At 37.3% G+C, this 27,025-nt stretch overlaps 3 protein-coding genes across 10 annotated transcripts; 1 reads left to right on the forward strand and 2 right to left on the reverse strand.

Annotated features, from left to right (window-relative positions):
* Positions 1,650–8,788, reverse strand: LOC109720419 (CCR4-NOT transcription complex subunit 10-like). 2 transcript variants are annotated; one of them, XM_020247511.1, is made up of 6 exons: positions 8,354–8,788; positions 6,268–6,354; positions 4,707–4,886; positions 4,507–4,593; positions 4,350–4,421; positions 1,650–3,785 (listed from the first exon to the last, which is right to left on the reverse strand). In XM_020247511.1, the coding sequence occupies exons 1-6, from the start codon at positions 8,528–8,530 to the stop codon at positions 1,953–1,955; spliced, it is 2,436 nt and encodes an 811-aa protein (XP_020103100.1). In that variant the 5' UTR covers positions 8,531–8,788; the 3' UTR covers positions 1,650–1,952. The 2 variants fall into 2 exon arrangements, with proteins under 2 accessions (XP_020103100.1, XP_020103099.1); XM_020247510.1 differs by having other exon boundaries at positions 4,707–4,889.
* LOC109720474 (structural maintenance of chromosomes protein 6B-like) lies at positions 10,357–22,056 on the reverse strand. Of its 4 annotated transcripts, none has more exons than XM_020247618.1 (28): positions 21,754–22,056; positions 21,527–21,632; positions 20,924–21,057; positions 20,311–20,366; positions 19,731–19,817; positions 18,997–19,317; positions 18,283–18,402; positions 17,918–18,052; positions 17,724–17,800; positions 17,544–17,619; positions 17,120–17,194; positions 16,848–16,952; positions 16,105–16,274; positions 15,916–16,018; positions 15,121–15,233; positions 14,311–14,515; positions 14,108–14,239; positions 13,890–14,004; positions 13,646–13,731; positions 13,473–13,568; positions 12,845–12,981; positions 12,655–12,757; positions 11,945–12,024; positions 11,722–11,800; positions 11,591–11,648; positions 11,249–11,346; positions 11,055–11,149; positions 10,357–10,686 (listed from the first exon to the last, which is right to left on the reverse strand). In XM_020247618.1, exons 1-28 carry the CDS (start codon positions 21,908–21,910, stop codon positions 10,629–10,631), a joined length of 3,177 nt encoding a protein of 1,058 aa, XP_020103207.1. In that variant the 5' UTR covers positions 21,911–22,056; the 3' UTR covers positions 10,357–10,628. The 4 variants fall into 4 exon arrangements, with proteins under 4 accessions (XP_020103207.1, XP_020103209.1, XP_020103208.1 ...); XM_020247620.1 differs by having other exon boundaries at positions 21,527–21,666; positions 21,754–21,886; XM_020247619.1 differs by having other exon boundaries at positions 21,527–21,670; positions 21,754–21,883.
* On the forward strand, positions 23,472–26,847 carry LOC109720397 (ESCRT-related protein CHMP1-like). 4 transcript variants are annotated; one of them, XM_020247476.1, is made up of 2 exons: positions 23,472–24,234; positions 26,497–26,847. In XM_020247476.1, exon 1 carries the CDS (start codon positions 23,623–23,625, stop codon positions 24,232–24,234), a length of 612 nt encoding a protein of 203 aa, XP_020103065.1. In that variant the 5' UTR covers positions 23,472–23,622; the 3' UTR covers positions 26,497–26,847. The 4 variants fall into 4 exon arrangements, with proteins under 4 accessions (XP_020103065.1, XP_020103066.1, XP_020103063.1 ...); XM_020247477.1 differs by lacking the exon at positions 26,497–26,847 and adding an exon at positions 25,665–25,743; XM_020247474.1 differs by lacking the exon at positions 26,497–26,847 and adding an exon at positions 25,239–25,583.

Raw genomic sequence — 27,025 nt, forward strand, 5'->3', positions numbered from 1 at the left:
AAATTTAAAATAATAACTTATTGTAATCAATTTATAGTAGTAAGAATGCACGAAATATACTAACTAAATATGTAAAAACAAACGACTTATTTAAATTTAAAAACCATAGTGAATAGTGACTTACTAAAATCAAAATTTTAAAAAATTAAATAACTAAATCAAAATGGTCAATATTTCGGATGAATTCAATACATATATTAGCCTAACAGATATTGCGCCCCAAAAGTTTCGAACCTGAAGCGAAATTGGGAACACGCTTCTCTGTACTTTGACGGGAATACCCTGCGGGCGCCCCACTCGCTGCGTTTAGTCCCACATCGGGGGCACGAGAGTTATGCATAGCATTTATTAACTCAACTCCAAGCGCCTCGATCGCCGAGCTTAGTAACGCGAGCTTGTGACCCAAGTGGGGGCTGTGGATGGGTGCGGACGTTTGATTGGACCGTTGGGTCAGGGCTCTTATTTGTGCAGTTGACTTGGGCCCGCCCGTTCCAAGCTGAGCAGTGGGCCACGTGGTTCCTGGCGAAGGCCTGGGTTCAGTGGGTCCTGAAGTGGAGGGGACTGCGTGAGGCTGGTTTCACAGAGCAGCGAACACCTCCCGCTCTCAACGGTGGAAGGNTTTTTTTTTTTTTTTTTTTTTTTGGTGGTTTCTTTTTTCTTTTTTGTCGTAGGGACCCTTCCTTTTATTTATTTTTTTTTGGCCTTTTTTCGGTCTTTAACCTCTTTCGTTGTGGGGCCGCTCTCAGAACGTGGTTTCTTTTTGGTCGTTGAGAGCCCGTCGTGCTACGTCGTCCTCCAAATAAATGTACACGGGCGGCTAATGATTATTACTTGGGTTCGTGTATCCCAAATACGAGCCTAAATGAAGATGAGATTAGTGACTCTTTGTTTTGGATCTGATGATAACCAGTTAACTGGGTATATTAATTTAAAGAAACAAAAATGGCCCCAACCCATCTTTCAAGGAGAGAGAATACTCATGCGTTAGTGATGATATTTATAATTAGGGATAATTGCTTATGTACTCCTCGTATGTTTGAAAATATCCGATTTATCGCTACTTTTTTTTCTTTCTAAAATACCCTTCATATGTTCCACCATTATTGTAAAATACTCCCGCAATTATCCCCTATTAAGTTAACTTAGGTTAAACGTGAGTTAAATATCTATCACAATTAAAAAAAATTAAAATGCTAATTTTGCCCTTAACTTACGAGCAAATAAAAAATATGAGTGACGGTATAGGGGTATATTTGAAAAGACCAAAAGTCAAAATACTTTTTGTGCCCCTTACTTAAGGGCAAACAAGAAAAGTCGGTGATAGTGAAAGAATATATTTGAAAGGGCAAAATAATAATTTTATACAAATAACAGAGTTCATTAACAAATTTTAATTCTAGAAATATATTTAAAATAAATTGGAATGTAAAAAAATATTTTTAATATTAGTCTTCTAAGAGGAGTAAATCAGAAAGTCGAAAACTCAGAAAGTCGAAAACTTTTCAAGAGTATATAAGCAATTGCCCCTATTAATTAACATGGTACAAAATGGTTCACTTACAAAATAAAAGTAGAGCTTTTTGAGACAAGATATTTTCGGAAGCCCGTATGTTGCCAAAAACTTCAATGTCAGCAAAGAACCAGTGTAGTGAAAAATTCGAATCAGAAAGGCTTTTGAATTTCACTTTTGCCTCTGTCAATGTAAATATAAGGTGATTAGCAGATGTAAATCATCTGCCCCAGCACTCGTGAAGCAAAAGAGCCAAGAAGGAGATTCTTATAAAAGGTAGAGAGAGAGAGAGAGAGAGAGAGAGAGAGAGAGAGAAAACTTATTCTAAGACCCATTGTTATTATGGTACATAAATGATGTAGAAAATCTCATCTAGCTGAACATACACTAGTAGGGTTGGGGTTGAGAGGTATTTCCATACCAAGTTCCATTAAACCACCAATTAGCTGCTAACTGTTACACTGCTTCTTAGGAATCTCACATGCCTACTTTGTCTCAACTTGGGGAGAGCCTCTTGTGCCTTTCCTTGCAAAAGATCCAGGTAAAGTGAAGCAAGAAGCGCTTTTGGGTTATCGGGCAAAAATCCAAGACCCTGCTTCATGAAACTGCTCGCCTGTTCGAGATCACCCTGCACGGCCGACATAACAGCTAGGTTCACATAAAGCATTCCTCGAGCCTCCTCGGGCTTCAAACTCCACAAATATTTGCACTCTTCAGAAATCGATTTCTTATTAGTTGAACCATTTACATTATCATCACTGTCGCTGCTGCCCTTTTCTTCGAACCACTTCTCTAGATCTTCATCGTTGAATGGCCATTCGGTGTTTTTCCCCTCAGCGATATAAGTGGCTAACTCCTCTGCAGCTTCTTTAGGCCTGTTGAGGTGACAGAGTGCTTCTGCTGCGTATAAACGGCTTAAGAAAACATACATTCTTGAGCAATCGGGCATCTGCTGAACTGCTTTTACGACAGAAAGTGTTTGCAAGTAGTTCCCCAAGCAAAGCTCGGTGAACGCTAGGTCTACGAGGATGGCCTGCTTAATCTTGTGGTTCTCTTTTCTGCACATATCCTCATACGAAGCAACAGAGCTCTGCAAGGTGGCAATCGAACTCGCACCTCCTTTAGGATCTCCATTTGCATTGGCCTTTATATCAGAGCTCACCGTAATTGCTTGCTTTATATTGTTGGCTTCTGATGCAGCAGTTGACAGACCAGTTTTTGCTGTTTTCTCTTCAGAGGTATCCAGCAATAATTGAGCATTTAGAAGACATTGGCGGGCAAATGAAAGTGACAACAAATCTCCTCCTGAACCTGAATAGTTGTTGGCCGAGTTGACTGGGTCTACAACTACTTGCCGCCATTTACCCGAACCCACAACATGAACTTTAATAATCTCTCCATCGGAACAAGAAGAAGAATCACTTCTCGAACTTAGAAGCCCCATCTCTAAAGCCAATAAAGAGCACTCAGCAAACCGAAGCCAGAACAGTGGCCGGTTGTAGAACAGCGGAACGGCTTCTCGAAAGCACCGCGCTGCAATCCCCGGCTTTCTACAGACCAAGTGTTGTAGACCGCAGTTGTATGAAATAAGACGGGATTTATCCTGAGAAAAGGTGGCAAGCTTCAAGGGCTTCTCTGATTGAAAAGATGAGCTTTGTCTCAGTGCTTTTGTAAAGAAAAAATTCGACGTGTTGTGAGCTTTTTGCTTGTGATGCAAGCATCCAAGATTGTTGTAGAACATAGTGAGCATTGCTGGCTCGGTTCTGTTAGTAGGAGCACTTAAAAGTTTCACAGCTTTTCGATGGTTACCACGTGCATATTCTAACTGAGACTTCAAGAGGAGTTCTATAGACGAATCTCTACCACGTGCCATATTCATTGCAAGCTTAAGCTCACGCTTCGCGACCTTTATGTTTCTCGTAAGAAGTAGAAGCCGGACTTTATAAAGCTGTAATTTAAGCTTTAGATCAGCAGCAGAAGCAGCAAGATCGGCAGAGGTCTTTGAGAGGTCATTCCGTGAGGGCCGACCCAGGTTTTGGGCCCCACTATCCAAGGTTGAATATAATGTCTCGTATTCAAGAGAGTCATCAGATAAATTCCCCACCAAAGGGTTCTCGACCGCAGTTGAATCAGAATTAGAGACATCAGGAGCAGTATTACTTTTTGCAAGGAGTTTATGTTGGTTCGAAGAATGGTGCTGGATCATGCTTCCATTGTCATTTTGGTTTATTGTGTTACCAACACCAAAAGATTTCTCCAGGTATTGAATTATGTCCTGTAAATCAAGCAAAAAGTTACTGCACATTTGATAATGAATTGGGATATAATTTGTAAAAAACATAAAGAGTGGGATGCCAAAGCAATTAAGAAGTTTCTAACAAAATACTAAGTCAAGAGTCATATCCTTCGCGATAGAGTATCCTGATCCATATCACCACAGTTAATTCTTTCAACGACTAATAACTAACTTCGATGTTTTCCTGATTGCTACATTGGAAACTTCAGCAAACCTCAGAATCCTTGTATCTCATAGCTTTAAGCAACTGACATTAGAGCTTGATCTCCAAATTTACTAGATTAGGCAGGTTTCTCCATCAACTCAAATCCCATAGAACCACAAAGTAAAAGACATCACTATAACTGAAAAAACATTGTTCGTATGCCGGAACTTGGTCTGATACAAGTCTAATACGAGTCAATTATTATGATGTGAACTATAATAGTAATGACAGGATAACCTTATGCATAAACGTGAATTCTGGGGATGACTTGTGAATTATAAGTTCACCATCCAATGAAGCAGGTGAAGAAAACATCAGCACCAAAATAACTAACTTACTGCTGCCTTCGTTGCATCTTGGGACATCAATGCAATATCCAATAAGAGAAGGCACACATGAAGCGCAGTTGTCTGCAGAAAATTTAACAAACCCTTTCAGAAAATAGCGACCAAAGTTGGGTGAAGAAGTTGGAAAGTGATAATCGACTATAAGTACCTCATCAATAGGTTCAATATTTTGGTATAACGAATTTAAAACTGATAATGCTTGCCCATAATCATGCAGATGATAGAGGATAACTGCCTGCATACGGATCATTTTAAGGAATCAAGCTGTAAGCAATCTTTCAGCCGACGTTCGGACAAAACCACACAAGCATAAGCTAAAAGAAAATGATGGTCATTTAAATATCGTACAGTGTTGAATTTAACGATTGATGTGTCGAACTCTTCTGAATATGCAACCAAGCTATTATTCACAAAAGAAAGCTGATGTGCTGCATTTGAGTTTCCCCTGGATCCCACAGTGGCATTGCTTGCAATGCCATTGGCAGCTTCAACTTGTTCCCTCGATGAATGAGCAAGGCCTTCGTATTTCTTCTGTATCAAAATTATTTAATTACTTCAGTACAAGCAATTTTTCAGAGCAAAAGTAAACGCAGCAGTAGCACATAAACTGGACCAGGGGTAAACTCATGCAATAAAAGAAAAAACAACACTAAAAGTGCCTTGAAGGACACGTTGAGAGAAATGACAAACTTAAGCTAAGTAATCAGGGGAAAAAGGAAAAGAATTCTGACCATAAACCATAGGAGGTTGAAATTAACATAGAGAAGTAAGTGATGGCAGCAGTGTTATAAGAACTTAGACACAAACAAGTGATTCATGTCGTGCAGACATCAATGAAAATTATGCGCAGGTAACCAATAAAAATCCCCCAAAATTTTTCTCAATTAAACAAACAAAATAAAATAAGTATATATATGTCAAGAGAGAGAGAGTAGGCTACTGTGCTATTAGGAGCATAGCAACCCTTGTACTCCTATATTCCTAACTATCCATCAATTTTGATAGGTGGTTAGGGTGAGAGAGAAAAGAGAAATTGGAGAAAAATTCAAAGAGGAGAAATTGAGAAACACAATTTCTCCTCTCTCTCACTTTAACCACCCATCAAAATTAATGAATGGTTAGAAACTTAGGAGCACACGGGTTGCTGTGCTCCTAATAGCACAGTAGCCCTGCTCTCTCTCTCTCTCTCTCTATATATATATATATATATACTAGTTGAGTATAAGTGCAAATGCACGTAACAAATATTTTAATAACAAAAATCAATATAAATTTGTGCATCATATTTATTCAAAAATTTATAATATTTTTTAAAAATAAATTTATTTATTTTATAATATTAAAAAAATACCTGTCATATTCTAAACTTAAATTTAAATAGTTGTTATGATAATTATATAGTTCTATTCTTTATTTTATAAAATTTATATATAGTGTAGATATAGATATACATTGAATATTTATCTACATTTTTTAATTTTGACAAATCCAAAATTTAAATATATATTTTAAACTAAAAGAATCAAAATTAAAATTTAATATAACAATAAAATATTAGTAGATAGAATAGAGATAATATATAATATTTATCTTAAAAAAGAAAAAGATATTGAAGGATAAAAATATTTAATAAAAAAATAAAATGTTAATAGTTGGAGAAAAAAGAGGAACTAAAAGTTTGTTACACTACATTATTTATTTTGCGTACGAAAAAAGAGGAATTTTGAAATGGGTCTGCCGACAGATCGTAATTTGAAACACGTGCTTTATATATATATATATATATATATATATATATATATATATATAATGTGTGTGTCTATGTGTATATGACTTTGTCGGGGCACTCTACAAAAGTAATTAGTAACACAAGCGAAAAAATGAACAAAAATAACCACTTATAGCTTACCTTAACCCTGTCAAGAACATCCAGCAACTTCTTTGGATCAGGGCAACCATCGTGAAAGTATTCTGCAACAGCTATGTTATGAAGGACCTGAATACACAAAAGCTGGTCACATAACCAAGATAACATCTGCTCTTACTAAATAATAGCTAATAGCAACATTTTCTTAAACCTTTAAATATACTATTGACTTTGTGTCAAATTACAAAGATGCATATCAGGAGAACTTTATGGGGCACTAGAAAAGACAATACCACTCGTGTTTAGAAATCTTTACAATAGCTACTAATTTTGAGATATGTTTTGCCTTTCTGAGTAGACTTTGAGAATTCACCTAATAGAATACCTATTATTAAGCAGATTATGTAGAACGCCTTGATAAGAGCAAAAACACAATAGTTTGTTGCAGTCCTACACTTGCATGTTATGAGATGTAAATCATCTCTTCCGGTAAAATTAATGTAAAAAGGATCCAACTACAACGTAGTCAGACACATTTCCGACATATGAATGACAAATTAAACAGCGACAATTGCCTACGTACCCCTCAAAGGCACCTGATTTTCACATTTACCCTACAAAAGTTTAATTGGTGGAATCATTCCTCTGAAGTCCAACTTGTTTCCAAAATACCGTTAACTTCAAGTTCTGTTAATACACCGTTAAAAATAGCAGTTAACTCTACACAAAGACCTATCCGCTCTTTCAAATTGCTCACATCTATCTTGTTTTTTCTTTTATGTCCTTTTATGTCCTCAAGTATCTCTCTTTTTCTTCTTTTTCTGCTACAGAATACAGAAACTGAACCTAACATTCAAAATTACTCGTATATAACTCCCTTTTCTCAAATCTGCAGAAAATTAGTCAAGTTCGTCTTGGAGACTTGAACCAATTTCTCAAGTCGCATTTCAGTCAAACTTGGTTCAACTTGGCAAAAACTCGAAAACTTAGTTCCCAATTTTTGAGCTCTTGCCAAGTTAAACCAGTTTGACTGATTCTTGACATTGAGTCTTGCACATGCGAAGTCCATGGCCAACTCAACTTGGTCAAGTTTCAAGTCAACTTGGTAAGTTTTCCAACCAAATGCTTCTACACATGTTGTTTGTCCTTTATAGGCTTACGTAATTTGGTATCAAACTCACAAATTAGACTAAGAGTTGAAAATGTCTTTACATATATCATGTCTTTACATATATGTTCTGCCCAAATTTCATTGCCTTCTACAATTTTTAACACTACATCAGTCCTACTCTCCCCTCCAACAATTCTCTCTTCTACCCTAAGAACTGAAAAATTGATGAACCAAATCAAAGCATTTTGAGAGAAACTGACAAGAAGTTTCGCGCCAATGTGAGCATACAATTAAATTAGCCAAGTTTCAGCAAGACTTGCGGTTCACAGTCAAATTTCGGATATTAAACCATCAAACAGGTCCTCAACATCAGGTCCTCAACATCAGCTCATCTAAATAGAGTGATTCATTGTAACAAGAGTAGAGTAATAGAAACCTATCTTTGCTAAAGGATTTACCTTGAGAATAGTTGCATGAAGACCAAGACTTATGAGTCTACCCATAGTCAGGTATGCACACTTAACATTACTTGCAAGTTCGGTGCACCAGGTTTAACCAATAAGAAAACATCATAACTGTTATCCAATTTCAGGCATCCTAATCGGACCAACAGATCATGCATAATCCACTTCAGAAGAAGCGCATCAAACTACACTAATTTGTCCGTTCACACACTTCTCCGATGTAAAATCCGAAAGAAGGCATCAATTGTTCACCATTGATGTTGTTGAATTTTTTTTTTTTTTTTCCTGATCTGCTGTTTATGATCCCAACTCTTTGAGTTAATACAAATTCAGATGTCCTTTCTAGCTCAGTATATGAACATTATCCAAAGTTAAAAAGCTTGAATTCTTTCCAGTAAAGGTCGAATCTTTTCCATAGGGCATGATGAATTATCAAAAGAACTGAACGCAGATAGTAAATTAAGCCCATTTTTACAAGTAATTAACAGCTAAATCAAAAGCTCGAGCAACAACAGAGAATCCCCATCGTCCCGAACGGGATCAAATCGCGTACCTTGGGATCGTCCTGCTTCTTCAGCAGCAGCTGCTTCAAGATGTCGACGCCCTCCGCGTAGCGTCGGTTCTGGAAGAGAACGGCGGCCTCCTTGGCGAGCGCCGACGCGGAGACGACCCCGTCCTCCTCCGCCGCCCCCTCCTTCCCCACCGCCGACGCCGCATCCTGCCCCTCCATTTCCGGGCGCCGCCGAACCGAATCGATCGTCACGAGAGGGTTTACTCTGCCCTAGCTAGGGTTTTCGAAAGGGGAGGAAGGGAGGAAGGTGGGGAATGGGAAATGGCTAGGGTTTGGGGGATTTGGGTTTTAGGGTTCGGGCGACGAGGGGATTCGGATTTCGGAGCCGAAGAGATACGAAAAAGGCTTTGAGGGGGAGGGAGTACGATTTTTGTCCCCTTTGAGACACGAAATGAGGAGGAGAACTTTGAGGAGAGAGAATGGTGGTAATGAATTAGTTTTTCATTTTACTTTATTAATTAATTTATTATTTTTTTCCCGATTTTAGTATGGCTTAAAGTGCTAATTAACAATTTAAACAACATAATATATGGAGGTAATGGATCCTAATACTGTGAGATGAGTGGCTCGCGGCGGAGCAATCTTAAAAATTCGCGAAACTGTTCACGACTAATCCCTCATCTTTACATTCATTTCAACACAATTTTTTAAATTATTTTTAAATAATACTATCTCTATATTTTAAAAATAAATATAAATCTTACACTTTATTCATTCGATGGTTTATTTTATTATTATACTAATCTAGTTGCAATCTTATTTTTTAGGGAAAACTTCAAAAAACCCCCCTGTGGTTTCACACTTTTTCATTTTAGTACCCTGTGGTTTGAAGTGTATCAAGTTAGTACCATGTGGTTTCTCACTTTATCACTNGGGTACTAACTTGATACATTTTAAACCACAGGGTACTAAAGTGAAAAAGTATGAAACCACAAGGGGGGTTTTTAAAGTTTTCCCTATTTTTTATGATGGGCCGATTCTAAGAGTTAAATCTTACTTTTGAATGTTCAAATAGTATTTTTTATTTTTTTATTTTAATGTAAAATAATAATAAAAATGAGGAAGGAAAAGAGGCAAAAGAAAAAGCAACCAAAAATTTTGCAAGAAAGAATACAGATATATATAGACATCCTTTCAACTTAAAGTTGCCACTGCATGTGATTAGATTGTTGCAATTTCATAAAGTTTAAAGGCATGGTTTGGTACAAATTATACACGCAACATATGCTACACAAAAGACATTTTACGAGGGAGAGAGATAAAACTATTGTCTACACCTGGTGCACCTTATCATCCAAAACTTATGGCTAGGTAATAGAGTTTTAAGATTTTTTTTTTTTCATTTTGTTAAGTGGGCATTTTAGACTATGGAGATTATATCTGCTAATTAGATATAGATTTGAAACCTCCATAGTTTAGTCTAGCTTAAAGTTCGTGAATAATCGAGTGTATCTAATGCAAGAAGTAACTTCTCTCTTCCATGATCCCTCTCGGTGATGCCGTAATAATGTAATAATAACTTAATGTGATGTTACTATTATTTTAGAGTAAAAACGTAAAAAATTATATACTATTTTGAGTTGACTAAGACTAATGGGACTTTGACTTTAAAATTTGTACATCATTTATCTTTATAAATTTACTTAGTATATACTATTGACTAATTCAAATAAACAAATTTAAAAAAATCATATAGTAAAATCAAAATTTCAAATGGTTTGGTAACTAATTCAGAACATTATTCAAAAGTTTTGTACGTGTTTTTCTTTAGATCGGTGACATATTAATTAATTTTATTGTGATTTCAAGTACAAATTAATAGCCTTTTTTATCCCTTTTTTTTTTTAAACTTTGAATTGTATGTGGTGAATACCCTTTTAGATGGACTTCTATATTTTGGTTGCCCAACAAAGGGGGGAGATGTGATTTACCATTCATATCATATCGATCAGTCACCACCCCCACAGTAATCATATGCATCAAGATATGTTTAATAACACATATTTACAAATATGGAGTTGCGGTTATTACAGGAAAATGTTTTACTGCAGTTATAAGAATGCCACTAGTGAGCACATTTGCATCACTCGAAAGAGCCTTCTTATCTACCAAAATACCAATAATAACAACAGTACATTCCCCCTAAGGAATTGTTTCTGATTACTCAAGTCATTTTCGCTGCAATTAATCTGGAGATGCTGGACATTCTCTGGTAATCAACTAAACCCAAGAAAAGTAGAGATAAGTTATGCACTTTTTAACCACGAGGCGCCGCCATTTGCTGCTTCTTGATCCTCTCTCTAGGCTTCACCATGCTGAATCACAAGTGCAGGTAAGAGAAAGTTGTGTCAGTTGTAGGTGACATGAAAGGATTGCATGAATCATGACAAGTGCCTTTTTTGGTCCCAGTTTCTGGAACTGCTGCTCCACTCTAGAAGATGAAGCTTCCAAAAACCAAGTGTTTGGATAACAGTAAATGTAAAGCTTTGCTATTGCAAGAAGCACCCAACAAAAAAAAAAAAAAAAGCATTCAGGCCTTGAAAACAAAAGCTCCAATTCGAGGCTTCTGCTTTTTGCGGCAGAAACACTTTTGCGAAAGCCCCAGCACGGCCAAACATGGCCAAAATGGTAGGGTCTTCTTTTTTTTTTTTTTTGGTTCTCCTTTCCTTTTTCTTTGCCCAACCTAATATCATGAGGGGTGATGAATATCCACTGAGATCCTTGTGCCACTGCAAAGTCCACCAGAGTATCTAAGCTTATCTTTCGGCTGACCGCATCCTATGAAAGAACCATATATGATTCAAGAGAATGCTTCTTCATCTGAATAATAGAAATTTCGGGAGCAAAATGGAAGGGAAAATCTAAATGGCTACTCACCATAAATACATCAAATTCATCCATGGCTCGAAAAGGTGCTTCAGTCATTTCGTGGAGAGCCAAAGCAAAGCAAAGAGTGGAAAAAGATCGTTCTCCACCTAAAAGATTGCCCGAAAATATCAGTAAAGAAGTTCAAACAACGACAAACTGAAGAAGAAAATAAATAGTGTGTTGACTGGGAGATTGGGAATAAGCACAAAAAAAAAGGAAGAAGAAGAAGAAGAGAGAGAGACTAAGAAAGGCATCAAATGAACTCGTTCTGGAAAAAGGATTTGAAAATTAGAAAAAATACCAAAAAAGCACAAAGAAAATGATTTTGTTACGAAATGAACCACAAGTAACCTGAAAGCCCTCTTGTATCCCGAACAGTGTTGCCAGATGCATCTTGAGGCATTTTAACCTGTTGCACAAAAAAGGTGTTATAATTTATAAAAGTAGAAGAAGCACTCCCTGGATGATATAGATCAACTTACCTCCACTGTTAAAACCTTCTCCTCATAGTCTACCTTAATGTGTCCGCTGATGCCTTTTTTTCTCAAATGTCCATTGAATCTTTTCCCGAATAAAAGCAAACAGTTGTGAGAAACAGAAAAAAATTGCTTTTAGCACCAAAAAGAGGGAACCAAAAAAAAAAAAAACTACTCTACAAAGAGCTAGAACAGGAGAATAAAGCATTAAGAAGCAAATTAGGCTTACTGCCAAGTCAACTGCCGCTTTAAAAGACTAGCATTCCTCTGAAACTTGTTCCAGCGCAAATCAAGTGCTCGTTCACATGCCTACGGTACCAACTAAGCTTTTGTTAGAGATTTTTAAAGATGTGTCCAATACTTATCCTGAGAAATGAAGAAGTTTCTTCAAACATGGAAACAGTATGGAGCAATCCTAAATGAAATTAATGAAAACTACTGATGGCCTGTAAAAGCTTAGCTGCAGATAAGAAACATTATCTTAGGTATCAGTCTAATGCACATCTAAAAAGCTAATAAGTTATTGCGGCAACAAAATGTGCAACTCTCTGTAGACACACTCCAAGTTGCTAATCATTGTAACAATGCACTAAACTTACAATATTCTAGTAAAAAGTTCATCCAATGAAAGCATTTGGAGTTTCAGGTTTATTACAAGCAATTCGTTCAAAATCTTTTAGGCTATGCCTCTACAATTGACATCAATGTGGCAGGAAAGTAGACACTTTAATTAATACCGACAAGAGATACAATAATCAGTTGGCTGATAAGAACTTAAGCAGTTTGATATTAGAAGGCCCCTAATCTGTTACTTTGCTTTAATCATTTGGACAAGTCAAAGAATTTATCTAATGATAATAACCATCAGCAGTTGAAAATGTTAAAGACAACAAGCAAATTCAGTATCAAAAGAGTGATGTACTTGAAAATAACATTTACATTTAACTTCTCCCTGAAAGCTGCATACATCAGTTGCTTCCTCAAAATTTTACGCTCCTTTTTATCATGCAATGCTCTAAGATCATCAATGGATTCAGTGTACCTGTATGAACAAATTCGGTCAACATTGAATTATTTTAAGTAGTCGTGATAGAACATACATCAAGAAACCATGTAACTGATGAGAGACCTCTGGCTTTCCTTTTGATTCCTCTGCTTCAATCTATTCATCTTTGAACTCAGTTGCTCCGGAGTAGCCCCATCACAACCTCCTAAAGCTTCCACTTCACTCTCAGAGCATATGATAGAAGCCTTCCTAAAGTTTTCCTGAAAGTGGTACCATACATTAGCAAAAAAAAGGTATTCTTTCCAGCAAAGGGAATCACAGAAACTAACAAAAGTCGAAGAACATTTTGTATCATAATAGAGAAAAGAGATGCAGCGCTACAAAATCAGAAATATTAGCTACGCCTACTCATATCAGTTCAAAGTTTCTTTAGGCTCTACTACTAGCTTAAAGACAAACAGATATGCACAAGAAAAATAACATTAAGGAAGCAATTGTCATCATCATGAACTGTAGAAAGGGAACTAATGTTCATGGACATCGTAGTTCTTTGAACATAGTATATACCGAGTTAATTCATCTCAAAGTCAAAGTGCTTTAGTTCATCAAGGTAAACTTCCAACCATAGTAAGGGAGGGAAAAAAAGGATATAGCTAAGATATAGCTTGATATAGCTCACAACTGACTACTAACAAAACTCCTTTCACGGATACATAGGAGATTTGGGTAAAAGGTTGCAAGTATTGATAACCTGACGATTACGTTGGAGCTCCTCATGTTCTTCTTCCGCCTTTTTAATATCAGGTAGTACTTTCTGTTGCATGATCCCTTCATAATGGGCTCTCTCCTAATACAACAAGGATCAGCTAGCACCAAAACTAATATTTAACAGATGAAGAATAACTAATCAATTAAACAGCATACTTCGTCTGCCGACCGTAATTTCTCTTCGATCAATTGTAGTTCACTCCCTGCTAAATCAATAGCTTCCATTTCATCTTCCGCAGAATCTGAAACAAGTTAAGATAGCAACAAGATGATTAACCCTGTATGAAATAATATAACTGAACGCAGGACAGTTCTCACACCCCCATCGGTTAAATATTATGTGTTACAGTATGAAAGTACATGAATATAGTGCATCAGGAAGATTGAAGTGATATCATACCACACAAGCTCTCAAAGGATCTTTTTAGATCACTAGATTTCTCTTCTGCCATAGACAATTTAACTTTGATTTTTTCTAGGGTCAATTCCTTTCCCTGAATACTATCTTGCACTTGCTGCAAGAAACAATGAGAGAACAACTATAAAATACTTCCTAATCTAGGGCCTAAAATGCACCCTTTCAACAAAGAAGAGATTCAATGAAAATATCAAACACACCGAGATTTCTTCGTAAATCTCCTCAACATTTGGTGCAGGTTCATGGTTATTCTCAGCAGCAAAATTATTCTTCATATCTTGGAGTTTCATTTGCTTAGACATTAAAAGGCGATCCTCATTTAAACGTCGCCTCTGATCAAATAAATAGAAATATGTTAGATAACAAAAAAGTTATCACAGGATGACAATCTGAAGGTCATTACCTTCACACTCTGTATTCTAACATCAACATCCCGACGTGCTTCCTCTGCATTCCTTTTCCTTCCTTTACATTCTTGAATATTTTCTTTAATGTTAGAAGCTTCCTTTTGAATATTATCTATTCGATCATCCAGTGAACTGCATAAACGACCAGTCCTCATCCTTCTGTTTGGAGGGAGTGTAGTCTGGACTGAACCTCTATAGAACCTGATACATCATAAAATAAAATGATTATAAAAGAAGCGTCCATGAGTTGACAGCTAATAATGGCCCTTGAGTAACATCCTTTTCTTTACAAAGTACAGTAAATTTCAGGCTTTGCACTATGAGTGAAGCCTCAAAGCTATGATGACATCGTCATTGGAATTTCGTACATGTTTCAAAATACGAGGAAGCACTTAAATTCTCTATCAACTGTTGTAACAAATTTTCAACATCATAAACCTGTCCTTGTTCTCCATTATATTGAATGGAGTGCAAGCAATAGTACTGCATAGCTTTTCAGAAAAAGAAGCCCGAGCAATCATTGACATTACACAATGTCTAGAACCCAATGTCAAAAGAGTTTCTTAAGTGATCTAAAATAGACAGGGATTTCCATGCTAGTCAGCACCTAGCAAGTAGGCCATTTAGTGGCAACTAGCAAGTAGGCCATGATAAGCAGTTCTCGGATGGTAACTGGAACCAAGTTTGTGCGGTTGAGTTACTAGCTATGGTGAAGTAATTGACCAAAGTAAAGAAAGCAAAAATGATAAAGCAGGCACAAAAGATGACAAATATATAAAAGAGATACAATGAAGTAAAAGTCATACATTCGATATCCATCAGACGTATATACTTCCTTCAAATTCTGTACTCGCTGCTCAAATGCAACAGACTTTCCCATTTCATAGTCCTGAACAAGGACCTGTCTTTCAGCATGACCCTGAACAAGAGATAATGCATCCCATAAGAATATGAAACATAAAGTTTAATATAAGAAACAGAATAAGTCATGAGATGTGATACCAGAATTGCGATCATGCTACTCTATTCATGATCAAATGAAATCCTACGTAACAAGCAAATAGTTACAGGTTGTCATGGCACAATAATCAGGAGACAGCCGCAACGCAGATTCATTCTTCCTACGATTGTTCTGCAAAGCTGGCTTCTGTGGTCTTTATGGTGATCGCCGTCACAGCAGGAATGCAGATTGACCACCATGTCGTGAGCCTTTGAAGCTTATGATGGTGCTTGTGCTCATGGAGAGTAATACATTAGCAACTTTAAACGCCGTGGACCGATATGTGCCCGCACATTGCATATGGGCTATTAAATTACTTCTCTGACCCAGTAATTACAAATGCCTTTTGCAGTATTAATGGGTATGTAGAAATCTCAACATTAAAGGGCAGCAACGTTGCCTTTTTAAGAGGTATAAAAGAAAACAAATCTAATAATAGTCTAAAATGGCTGACGAACCACATCACATTTAACATAATCCCAAGCAGAATAGATGTCAAAGGAGTATCGACAAAGTAAACTTAACAAAATAAAATTGAGTATTAAATATGTACAGGTGTACCGCCTTAGAAACATTTTCAAGCATTAGATTGTATACTCACCATATCCACCAGTACGTTTAACACAGTAGGATTGTCTGACTGTAAAACTGAAAGAGTGGTTGGGTGATTAGTAGAAGGAAGCAAGTGATGCGGGATGCTAATCCTGCAAATCAACCACATGACATGAAATTCAATACACTGAAAGAAAAAGATATACAGCTGATGAAATGAAATGTAAGAAGATGTAACCTAGGCTTTGCAAAATCATAGATGATGATCTGAAGGTTGCGGTAGTTTGCTTCTCTAGCACAATCTCGCAAAACAAGAGAATCCTTGTGATTTGTTACAATAAAAGCATCCAATAACTTCCCAATAGCGCAGTCAACTGCTAAAGCCCAGATGTCACCACTTACTAACTTCTGCATTAAAAAGAACACTTCATTATTTAGCAAGGTTAACAGAAAGATTAAGAACTTAAAACTACAAACTTCATTGTGATTTTAAAATGAAAGTAAATGCACAACTGGGTACATAGTATTTTTCAGCATATTGCCCTGTGGGATGCGCTCCACACAACAATACCCATGGATGATGCAAAAGAGAAAGGCTCCTAATCTAGATATTCTAATGAATTATGAAAGGCACATGATCTACAATAATAAGAGGGAACTTTATCAGAGGATACAGAACTTCTCCAGAGTTTAAAACCTTGATAGGTTTGAGGGCAAGAATTTATGTACAGGAGCAAAATTGACTTAATAAGATTTAACTAGTTATTCTATACTTGCTTACTTAAGAACTCATTATTATACATAATATAACACCACCTAGCTCCCTGTAAAATGTTTAAGTCAAACAACTGTTAAATTTTCAAACAAATAATTTATAGAAGACTTGAGAGAGCTAATTGTCACTTTATCTTCAAGGCTGCATAACACAAACGTTCATCACTAGGAACAAAAAACAGAGAGTGATTGCTAACTATCATATACCACGTGAGCTCCAATGGGACCGATAGGTGGGCTACGAAATTTCATGTGGTGCCTTTCAATTGAACGTAATAGGTTAAGTACTCTTTCTCCTCCAAATGCTGTTACCTGACATGACAATTAATTATTTTAATATAGAGAACACAGACAACAACTGGGTTAGACATTTCCACATGAAATGCAAAATTAAGTACTGTTAAACAAAACTACGGATCTTTCAAGAAACCAAGAAGGTCTGAATAAAGCAATGCACCAAGAACTTGGTGGAGACGGACCTTATTTGTTTGACGTTGCTGAAGCTCACGTATTTGCGAACATAAATCACGATATCTCCTTTCATTTTCCTCTACCTGCATAAGTTTGTGTTACCACGTCTAGTACAATGAAGCCAATGTGTTCAGTTTGCATCAAAATGATGTAAAGAAGAGGAAAAAAACACAGTTAATAAAATAAAGAAAGAGGATAATAAAAGAAATTTCATCACAATGATCAAAAAGATTATACATGAAGATACTACACAGCAAGCATCTGAGCTAATTCAGATGTTCTGCCAGTAAGCATGCAAAAGCGATATATTCAGAGGGCTATCTTTACTTCAGCCATTCAATTCCCTTCGAAATCCGACTAAAGAAGCTAGACAAATCATAGAAGCAAAATCTAAAGTTAAACTACGTAAATGATCGTCGTAACATGCTGCACCTCTTTAGTCAGATTATTAATGGTATTTGAAACCTCCGACAAACTTTCAGCTAAAGCATTTTCTTCCTCCTGTAACCTGGGCAAAATTACGACGTTAAGTTCAAAGAACCAAGAAAGAATTATATATAACACCTCCACATGTACAATCTCAAACACCACAGAACAGGAAAAATAGCTGACCTTTTAACACTCGAACGAGCTGCATCAATCTCATCTTGTTGTTTCTTCATGCATTCCTCTGCTGCAGATTCTTCAGCCTTCAGTTAACAGGAAAGTTCAAAAAGGAGGAGGCATTAGAGACTGACAAAGATATCACAAAGGAGTCGATTTCTAAAACAGAAGTAAGAGTCAGAAAAGAAATTAACAAGTTGTACCTGTGTGTCTCGTATGTGTTGTTCCTGAATGTCACGGATTTGCTGCTCCAGTGACTTCAAGCGGCCAGTCATCTTTTTTATCAAGTTTTCTCCACGAGAATGCTCTTCTTTGAGCTCAAGCTGCTCTTTTGTAGCCTATATAAAACAGTAATATATCCAACAGTTGCCCCAGGAAAGAGGTTCTACTGTTCATGCTACTGATAACATTTTCTACAATTAAGAATGGTTAAAAACAAACGAAGTACGAATACTACAAGCATGCACATAAGCATCTAGGAAAGTATACTTAATATGAAAAAATAAAGATGATAAAAGTAAAGCCTCCAAATACATCAGAAAGCAATTGCTTCAAACTGTTTGCATACCAGTGAGAGTTTATTTTGCAATTCATCCTGCATTCTCCTCACTTCAGATGTCTTCTGCATCAAAGATGTGACGTGGGCTTTCTTATCAATGAGTTGTCCCTTCAGTTCCTCTACCTTCGCCTACAAAAGTTAATGTTTGTACTAGGGTCAAGAAATAACAGAATTTGTTAACTATCATTAATCTACAGCATCAAAAATGAACTGACTGCCAATATATGCAAGAATAATAACAATTGTAATATGAGAAACAATATAGTGAAGTTGAAGAAAGCTTTGACAAATAGGTTTAACCACTTTGTTTGCAAGAAGAGTCGGATCCTTACAATTGAATTACACTTTCCTCTATTGAATGACCCAAGTGGCATAACTATATAGTACATAAGTGTCAATGAAGGTTTTCGGGTAAAATAAAGAGAGAAAGAAAAAAAAAAAAAAAGGAGAAAATATGAGAAAGCATTGATAAGGTAATAAAGTTTGTAGATTAGTCAACAATCTACAAACATCTATTGAATGGACATTCATGTCAGAGTTCTGATATCACGGAAATCTAAACCTCCAATAGAAATCCTACAACTTCCATAAGCATGAACCAGTTCCAGTGAGAAAAAACCATCAAAAAATAACAATTTATTATCAAGTTAATGCAGAATAACAACATCAATTACTATGCCTAATAAACTAACAATACATCTGATCTTGAGAGAATTAACTTACCGAATTTCGATCAATTTTGTCTTGGCAAGCAGGAATTCGCTCTTTCAGCTTCTCAATTTTTGCATTTTGTTCCTCAATTTGTTTGTCAACATCATAAACCCAAGACCAAGCCAATTTTTTTCTCAAATCTTGCAGTTCTTGAGCTATTTCTTCTACATGCTCCATATTCTTAATCTTTTCACGCAACTCATCAAGTTCCCTCATTATTGGACTAATTGATTTTTCCAATTCTTCAACGATTGAAGCTGCAGTTCTAAGTTGGTTTCTGATATTGTCTAGTAGGTCACTCACTTGTTGGAGAAGAGTAGCCTTGAAAAAGAACTGCACAAAATTACAAATCCACAAAGCGAATTAGGCAAGAACTGCCAAGTTATATAATTAGACCACATAAAAAGAAACCAGGACATATGAGTGGAACTAATGCTGCTCAAATAGATCACTCTACTGTTAATGTTCCTAAGGTCACCGACCGGGAAAGCAGTCGGTTGCAGCCCACTTTTTCCAGCAACTAGTCTACCTCTAGAACATAGCAGGACATTCACAAGGCTAAGTAAATTAATTCTGTCCACCTATTATCTAATAAACAACAATCCAAAAATAAACATATTAAATGAAGGTACCAAGAAGGGCATAGTGACAAAGTATTTACACTAAAATTACCAACATGAAGCTAATTTTTTTATGTGGCACAACAGTTAGCAGATGTGCAGTCTAAATTTGATAGCGTGGTTAACCTTAAACTTGTCTCTGTCATTCCCGGAATGCAAAAACTCTCTGCTTTTGTCTTGGCTCATTATCACACATGGGTTCTCAACATCAATCTGCATCAAGCAAGGAAAAGCCGAGTATGTAAGCCAATTCCCAGAGATGATATTACCAACAGAATGAGTATGTATATTTTATAGTAATGCTAAAGGTACACTGAACAAGAGTATGAATCTATAATATAGCCAATCCATATAAACACTAGTTCCACCACTAGAGGAAAGGAATAAAAGCTCCTATATAGAGGTATCACTGCAAGTAAAAGATTGAGATTTAGAAAGTGGAAAGGTCCAAAGCGGATGAAATTACTAGATTTACAAAAAAGGAATATTTTGAATAGTAATCTTCATGAAAAATGGTTCAACACTAAACAAGTATTTGCCTAGTAGTATCACTCTGATATTATCAAAATGGTTACAGGGTGCACCAACAGATAAAGATAACTAAAACCATAGTTAAGTATTTGAAGGAGATAGAACAAATCTCAGTTTGAGAAAAACTAAATGAGGTGCTCAACCTAAGGTTAGAAGTTAGAAATAGTTTACTCACATTAAAATGCTCAATTAGTTCCTGTAGATCGTCTCTACGATGCGCAACCTTTCTTCCTGTTCACACTAGAAAAAATAATTAACATACAAATATGAAACTTCAAGCTGTGAGTTAGTGAGAAAAATGCTACATATAGATTGGAAATATCTTTATTAACTACAACCAAAAAACTTCTTGTTTCAAATCTGGAGATGTGCTATTGAAAGGCAACAAAGAAATATTACATATGCAATAATATCGCCACGAGAAATATAGAAAAGTAAAACACATGCCACCAGTGGAGCTTCGAATTTTAAAAATAGCATAAATGCAAAAGCAGAAAACATAATAGTACCTGAGTTCCAAACACAAAAAGGTATGAACCAAAGTCCTCCATACATAAGAGCATATGAGCATATATGATAACAAACTAAGAAGTAGAAGCCACATATTTGGCAACAAGAAGTTCTTATACTTTTAACTTGAGCAAGAAGCCAAAACAGGCTTTTAGAAGATCAAAAAGCCTAAGCTCCAAATAGAAGCTCCTGCACCTGCTTCTGCTGCTGCTTCTGCCTTCAACAGAAGCTCTTCCAAGATTTTATATAAAATGAAGAAGCAGAGCAATTTTACCAACCTTGATGATCCTTTAAAACAAGGGAACTAGTTGATTCAGTTATCCTGCGTTCTATAATGATCAAATTGCCGTAGACTTCAGGCTTAAAAGCATCCTCTCCTTGATTCTTCATTTCCACAAAGATGGCAGCATAACTGCAAGTCAAAAACAATACTTAAACTCATTTACAATTCAAAACTTTTAGTGTCACAAACATCAGATTGAGACCCGTGACTCGGGTCAGCTCAATGGCACCAAACCAAATGCCATGTTTAGTACATGTAAGATATAGCTTACTGCTTTCCTAGCCTAATCAAACACCAAGTTTAGTACAATAACAACTATGTGGTTTCTTTTTTTGTTTTCATAAGGCACTGCTGTCAGCAACGGGGTAATATAGTACTAAATTTTACAAAAAAAATCGCAAAGCACAAATCATAAGGTTTTAAAGGGCAATATTTCACAGCCATGTGGTTCATAAAACGTAGAAATTTGCTACTCTTTTGCTGTCACAGTAAGTGCAACACTTTGAACAATAAGGTAGTAAACTACAGATAAGCTATACCAAAGAGGGGCGTTTTGAAGTTCTTTCAAAAGTGTAACTTCAAGGAAGATCCGAATCACCTGCAACCGGTCTTTATAAAATCCTTCAAAGTGGCCGCCCTCTGCGTGCCCTTCGCACGGCACCCGAACGCCACACAAAGCGCGGTGAGTATCGCACTCTTCCCGCCTAGATTATTAACCAACGACCATCATCAGAAACCCTAGCTAGAAGAAGAAGAAGAAGCGATCAAAGAGTAGAGAGAAAGAGAGAGAGGTTCCCACAGGGAGAGGGATAGAGAGCTTCTCACTTCCGTTTTGGCCGGTGATGAAGTTGACCCAATCGCCGAGCTCGATGCTGAGGCTGCTGTGACACATGAAGTTCTCGACGCGGATCCGCGTGATGATCCCCGCCCCGGGCCTCGCGGAGGTCGCGGCGGGTCCGCGGAAGTCGCCGGAATCCGCCATTTTTAGGGTTTTGTGGTGGTGTTGGTGGTGGTGGTGGTGGGAGAGGGGAAGGGGGAGGAAGGTGAAGAGGCGGTGAGAACCCAAAAAAAAAAAAAAGAAAGAAAAAAAGAAAAAAGTAATTAACCGGAGAGGAGAGGAAGAAAAGGGACCGCGAGAGCGAGCCCGCCAAAATGCAAGCCCGAGCAGGCCAGTACGTGCGTGTCGTCGTCTCCGAATTTTTGTTAAAGAGATAAAAATAATATATTTTTATATCTATATATATTTTTTTAATGTAAAATCGCCAATAAAAATGTTAGATTGGTCTTTTTTTTTTTTTTTTTTTTTTAAATTGTAGCGGTCTCACCTGTCAATTCATCGGTGCTACTCCCAACAAAACTAAATGGGTTCTCATTTTATGCGGTCCGACACTGCACTTGATCAAAAGAACATGCTGAATCAATTATNTTTTGGTTAATTGTATACACGTCTCTATAAATATGATGAATTACACATATATTTCTGCAAAACTCAATTTTCATAAATTGTTCCTATAAAAGCCCTAATGTATTCAAATATGTCTCTCTAGTTAAGATATGCTAGAACAGTTAATTTTTTAACAGTATGTTTGTGAAATGATAATTTTGCCCTCGCATATATGTTCCTCCAAAAGTACTCTCTCTTCCTCCTTTTCCTCTTTGGGCCGTCGGAGCGGATGGCGGTGGATCATCAACGACAACGACAAAAAAAAAGAAAAAGGACAGGAGGAGGATGCGAAGAAGAATAAAAAGGAGGCGGTGGAGGCTGGAGGAGCTCGGAGGCGAGAAGGTTTGCGGCGAGGTTAGAGAGGTCGCCGATGGCGAAGGAGAGGCGGGAGGCGGCTGCGGCGACGACAAAACACCGAGTGCGGAAGCATCGCGTGGCGGCGGCGGTGGTGGAAGATACGATGGAGAGGAGGTGGTAGAGGTCGACGTCGGTGGCGCTTCGGCGAGGTCGGGGTCGAGTTCGCCGACGACGAAGAAGGGCGAAGAGGAAAAGGGAGAGGAAGAAGAGGAAGAGGAAGAGGAAGAGGGAAAGGAAGAGGAAGAGGAAGAGGAAGAGGGAAAGGGTTCGCCACCGCGGTGAGGTCGGGCTCGGGTTCGCTGGCGACGAAGAAGAGGGAGGAGGAAGAAAGAAGAAAGAAGAAAGGGATAAATTATAAATTCACCTTATTAATTAACCATAATTAAGTATTTTAATTGTGGTTAACAAAATTTTTTTAACAGAAACTAACGGCAATGACATATCTGAATATATTATGACTTTGTAGGAATAACTTATGAAAGTTGAGCTTTACAGGAATATATCTGTAATTTATCAAGTTTGTAGAGACGTGTATGCAATTAACCCATTTTTTTAAACTAAAATTTTTCATAATTTTAATATTTTAATTTAAATTTTGATATTAAATTAAGCTTTAAAAAATTACCTAATTTTTCACTACTAAATATATATAAGAAAAAAAAATGTTACCTATTCGACCTAATCTAAAACGTAATTGAGAAAATTTAAAATGCCCGATCTTAATTACCGGTCGGTCCATCTCTTCCCCTCCTCCCTCGATCAATCCTCCCCTCTCCTCCTCCTCCTCCTCGTCTCGCTCCGAAACCCTAATCTCAATCCCATCCCGCTTCTTCTCCCTCTCTTCGAAACCCTAGTCCTTCCTCTTCTCCTCCTCCTCGTCGGGCAGTCGATCGATGGGGAACACGGAGAAGCTGATGAACCAGATCATGGAGCTCAAGTTCACCTCGAAGAGCCTGCAGCGCCAGGCCCACAAGTGCGAGAAGGAGGAGAAGGCGGAGAAGCTCAAGGTGAAGAAGGCGATGGAGAAGGGCAACGTGGACGGCGCCCGCATCTACGCCGAGAACGCGATCCGCAAGCGCACCGAGCACATGAACTACCTCCGCCTCGCCTCGCGCCTCGACGCCGTCGTCGCGCGCCTCGACACCCAGGCCAAGATGCAGGCCATCGGCGGGTCCATGGGCTCCATCGTCAAGTCCCTCGACGCCGCCCTCGCCTCCGGAAACCTCCAGAAGATGTCCCACACCATGGACCAGTTCGAGCGCCAGTTCGTCAACATGGAGGTGCAGGCCGAGTTCATGGAGGGGGCCATGGCCGGCTCCACCAGCTTGTCCACCCCCGAGGGCGAGGTCAACAGCCTCATGCAGCAGGTCGCCGACGACTACGGCCTCGAGGTCTCCGTCGGCCTCCCGCAGGCCGCCGCCCACGCCGTCCCCGCCAAGGAGGCCGAGAAGGTCGACGAGGACGACCTCGCCCGCCGCCTCGCCAAGCTCAGGAGCGACGGATAGGTATCTTGCTCTTCTTCAACCTCCTTGTTGCTTTCTCTTACGTAGTCATGCTTGTTTGGTACGATGTATGTGTGGATATTGTGTGCTCTTGTCTTGGTTCTCTCTTAGCACCAAATCTAGATAGAATTCAATTGAATTCAGTTGAGAAGGATTCAGTTCAGTTCATTTTTAAAATGAAATTCTTTGTTTGGACTAAAACGGAGTTCAACTGAAATCTATTCTGTTTTATTGTTCGGTATACGATGAGAAATTATTTTGATCAAAATCTTATAACTAATTTAAGGTGGCTATTTTCAGGGCTATCAATGAAGTATACCTATAGGTAAATGAATTCTCACCAAATCCGACCTCGAATCGTGGGACTTTTTTTTTTCTCCTTTATGTGCAAATTAATACGGCGATCACATTATCATGCTTGTGAAAAATAATAATTAGAATAAGAGAGCATAATGTACATGGTAGCTCAAGGTTGGAAATCAGAAATTCAGTTGCTTTGTTCAGTTGCATAGGGAGATCATAATAATCCATTACTTTGTTCTGTTGTCCTCGCCTCATGGTGTCCCCTAATGAGAAAAGGAAAAAAGAGGAGGCTGGCACTTACATGATTAAAGAGGGTTTTCTTTAGTTTTTTTTTCTACTTCTTAACAAATGAAATTGAATAGGTTGTTTCCCTTTCAACAAGTAAATACTTTATTAAGAGTAATTGGAAAAGAACACCATTAAGTTGTCATGACACTCCCCGCACCAGAAACAGATATGAATAGATGGATATTATGTCTTGTCTGCATCTGAGTTGAAAGTCTTGGATTTTTTCGCAACTAAAGTTCGCGACCAAAATTTCGATGAAAGACAGCTGTTGTAACTGAAGTTCGCTACCAAAATTTCGATGAAAGACAGCTGTTGTATGGTTTTTCGATCATTGACAATTTAAGAGCTTTTAATAAACATAGTAATGTTTTTTTTATCTACATTCTAATTTTCTTCTGCTCTTAATCTTTTTTTAGGTCTTCAACACCTTCATGGAACTATTGAAAAGTTGTTGCATCAGTACTATTCTAAAGATGCCACTTAGTTTGTGTGTAGATATCATTATTGAATCATGTATACTTTGATTGACCTATAAGTTGCAGGCTTGATTGAGTCGTGGTATTATTGTTAGGACTCCGTAGTTATTGCTCTCAAATAGTACCTGCTTATGCTATGTATTGGAAGCAATTGTGCTTGTCAATATGATCTTATCTGTCTGAACTTCACGACTCTGAATTTAGCAATTTGGATTTTGGAACATCTATATGTTGGTTTTTGTTCTCGATAAATGAAAAATAAATTATGTTTGCTTCATATCTCAACACTTTGTTGGATAAAATGTGTCAGTGGTCTCTGAGCTAATGATGAATTGCAATTTGATCCCCAATCTTTCGGTAATACAGATTTGTCTCTGAACTTGCCTAAGTTCTTGCGATGTCATCGGTGCATTTTCTATTCAGAACATCTGTTGTCTCCTAGAAGCTCTGTAGACTGATGAATGATAGAGATATTGAGAGGGAGATAAACATGTATGGACATTTAAAGAAATTTAGTCAAGGGTTGGGGTTTTGCTTTTCTTCTTCTTCTTCCTTTTATATATATATATATATATATATATATATATATATATATATGAGCAGGACTGCTGTGCTCTCCTGAGCCGTTTTCGATAATGGAATTTCCGAATCGACGATCGGCTCCGTTAGACTTGATCTAGCATATTTGAAGTTTCTAGAAAATAATTTTTGCGATTTTTCGATATCATTTATTTAGCAATCGAAAGGATTCAAAATCAATAATTTTTAACGGCTGAAAATAAAAATCCTATAAAAAGTGATGATATAGCACTAAAATTTTCGATCAGAAATATTGATCTTGTTGTAAATAGTATAAAGAATTTTGTATCAAAGTTTCTTCTGATTTGAATACTTCTACACCGTTAAACTTGAAAACGACAGATATCAACCATTAAAAATTATTGATTTTGAATCATTTCGATCACTAGGTAAATGATATAAAAAAAATCGCAAAAATTATTTTCAAGACACTTCAAATACGCTAGATCAAGTCTAACGGAGCCGATCGTTGATTCGAAAATTCCATCATCGAAAACGGCTCAGGAGCATGGAGGCACAGCCCTACTCTCTCTCTCTCTCTCTCTCTCTCTCTCTCTATATATATATATATATTGTAGTAAAAGATGAGGAACTAAATTGCAATTTGTTGAAAGTTCAGGGGCAACCTGATCATGTTGCTTGGATAATTCCACCAGGAATAACTACCTTCTTGCTTGTTTGATCAGACTATGTGTGTTTGTGATAAATTTAAGAGCTTTGAGGATTCCTTTTACAGCACTTGTGATTATTTCCATATTTTAATCAAGCTCAACTTTTCAATGGAATTCGTACTTCATTCTGCATCTTGAAAAAACAATGTTGACAAAGATTTACAAATCGAAAAGAAGAATACTTGCCTGCTGCTCTAACAAAAAATGATGATCATTCTATGTCATAAGACAACATAAAAAATTGATGATAGTTTTAAGAGTACGTAGATTTTCAAGATCATGCTTGATAGTGTAGCTCATCAACTTGGGTGCCTTTGTTTTTTTTTAAGTATCAATCTAATATTGGTACAAATTTTGTTACTAGGTGGTATAAATTACGAAATGTGTTGTAATAGTTTGTTTCTTCGATTAGCCACTATCTCTACCATCACAATATTATTATTTTTACTGCTCCGATTAGATCTTGCAATCTCTACC

The sequence above is a fragment of the Ananas comosus genome, linkage group 14 (genome assembly GCF_001540865.1).
Source record: "Ananas comosus cultivar F153 linkage group 14, ASM154086v1, whole genome shotgun sequence".
NCBI lineage: Eukaryota > Viridiplantae > Streptophyta > Magnoliopsida > Poales > Bromeliaceae > Ananas > Ananas comosus.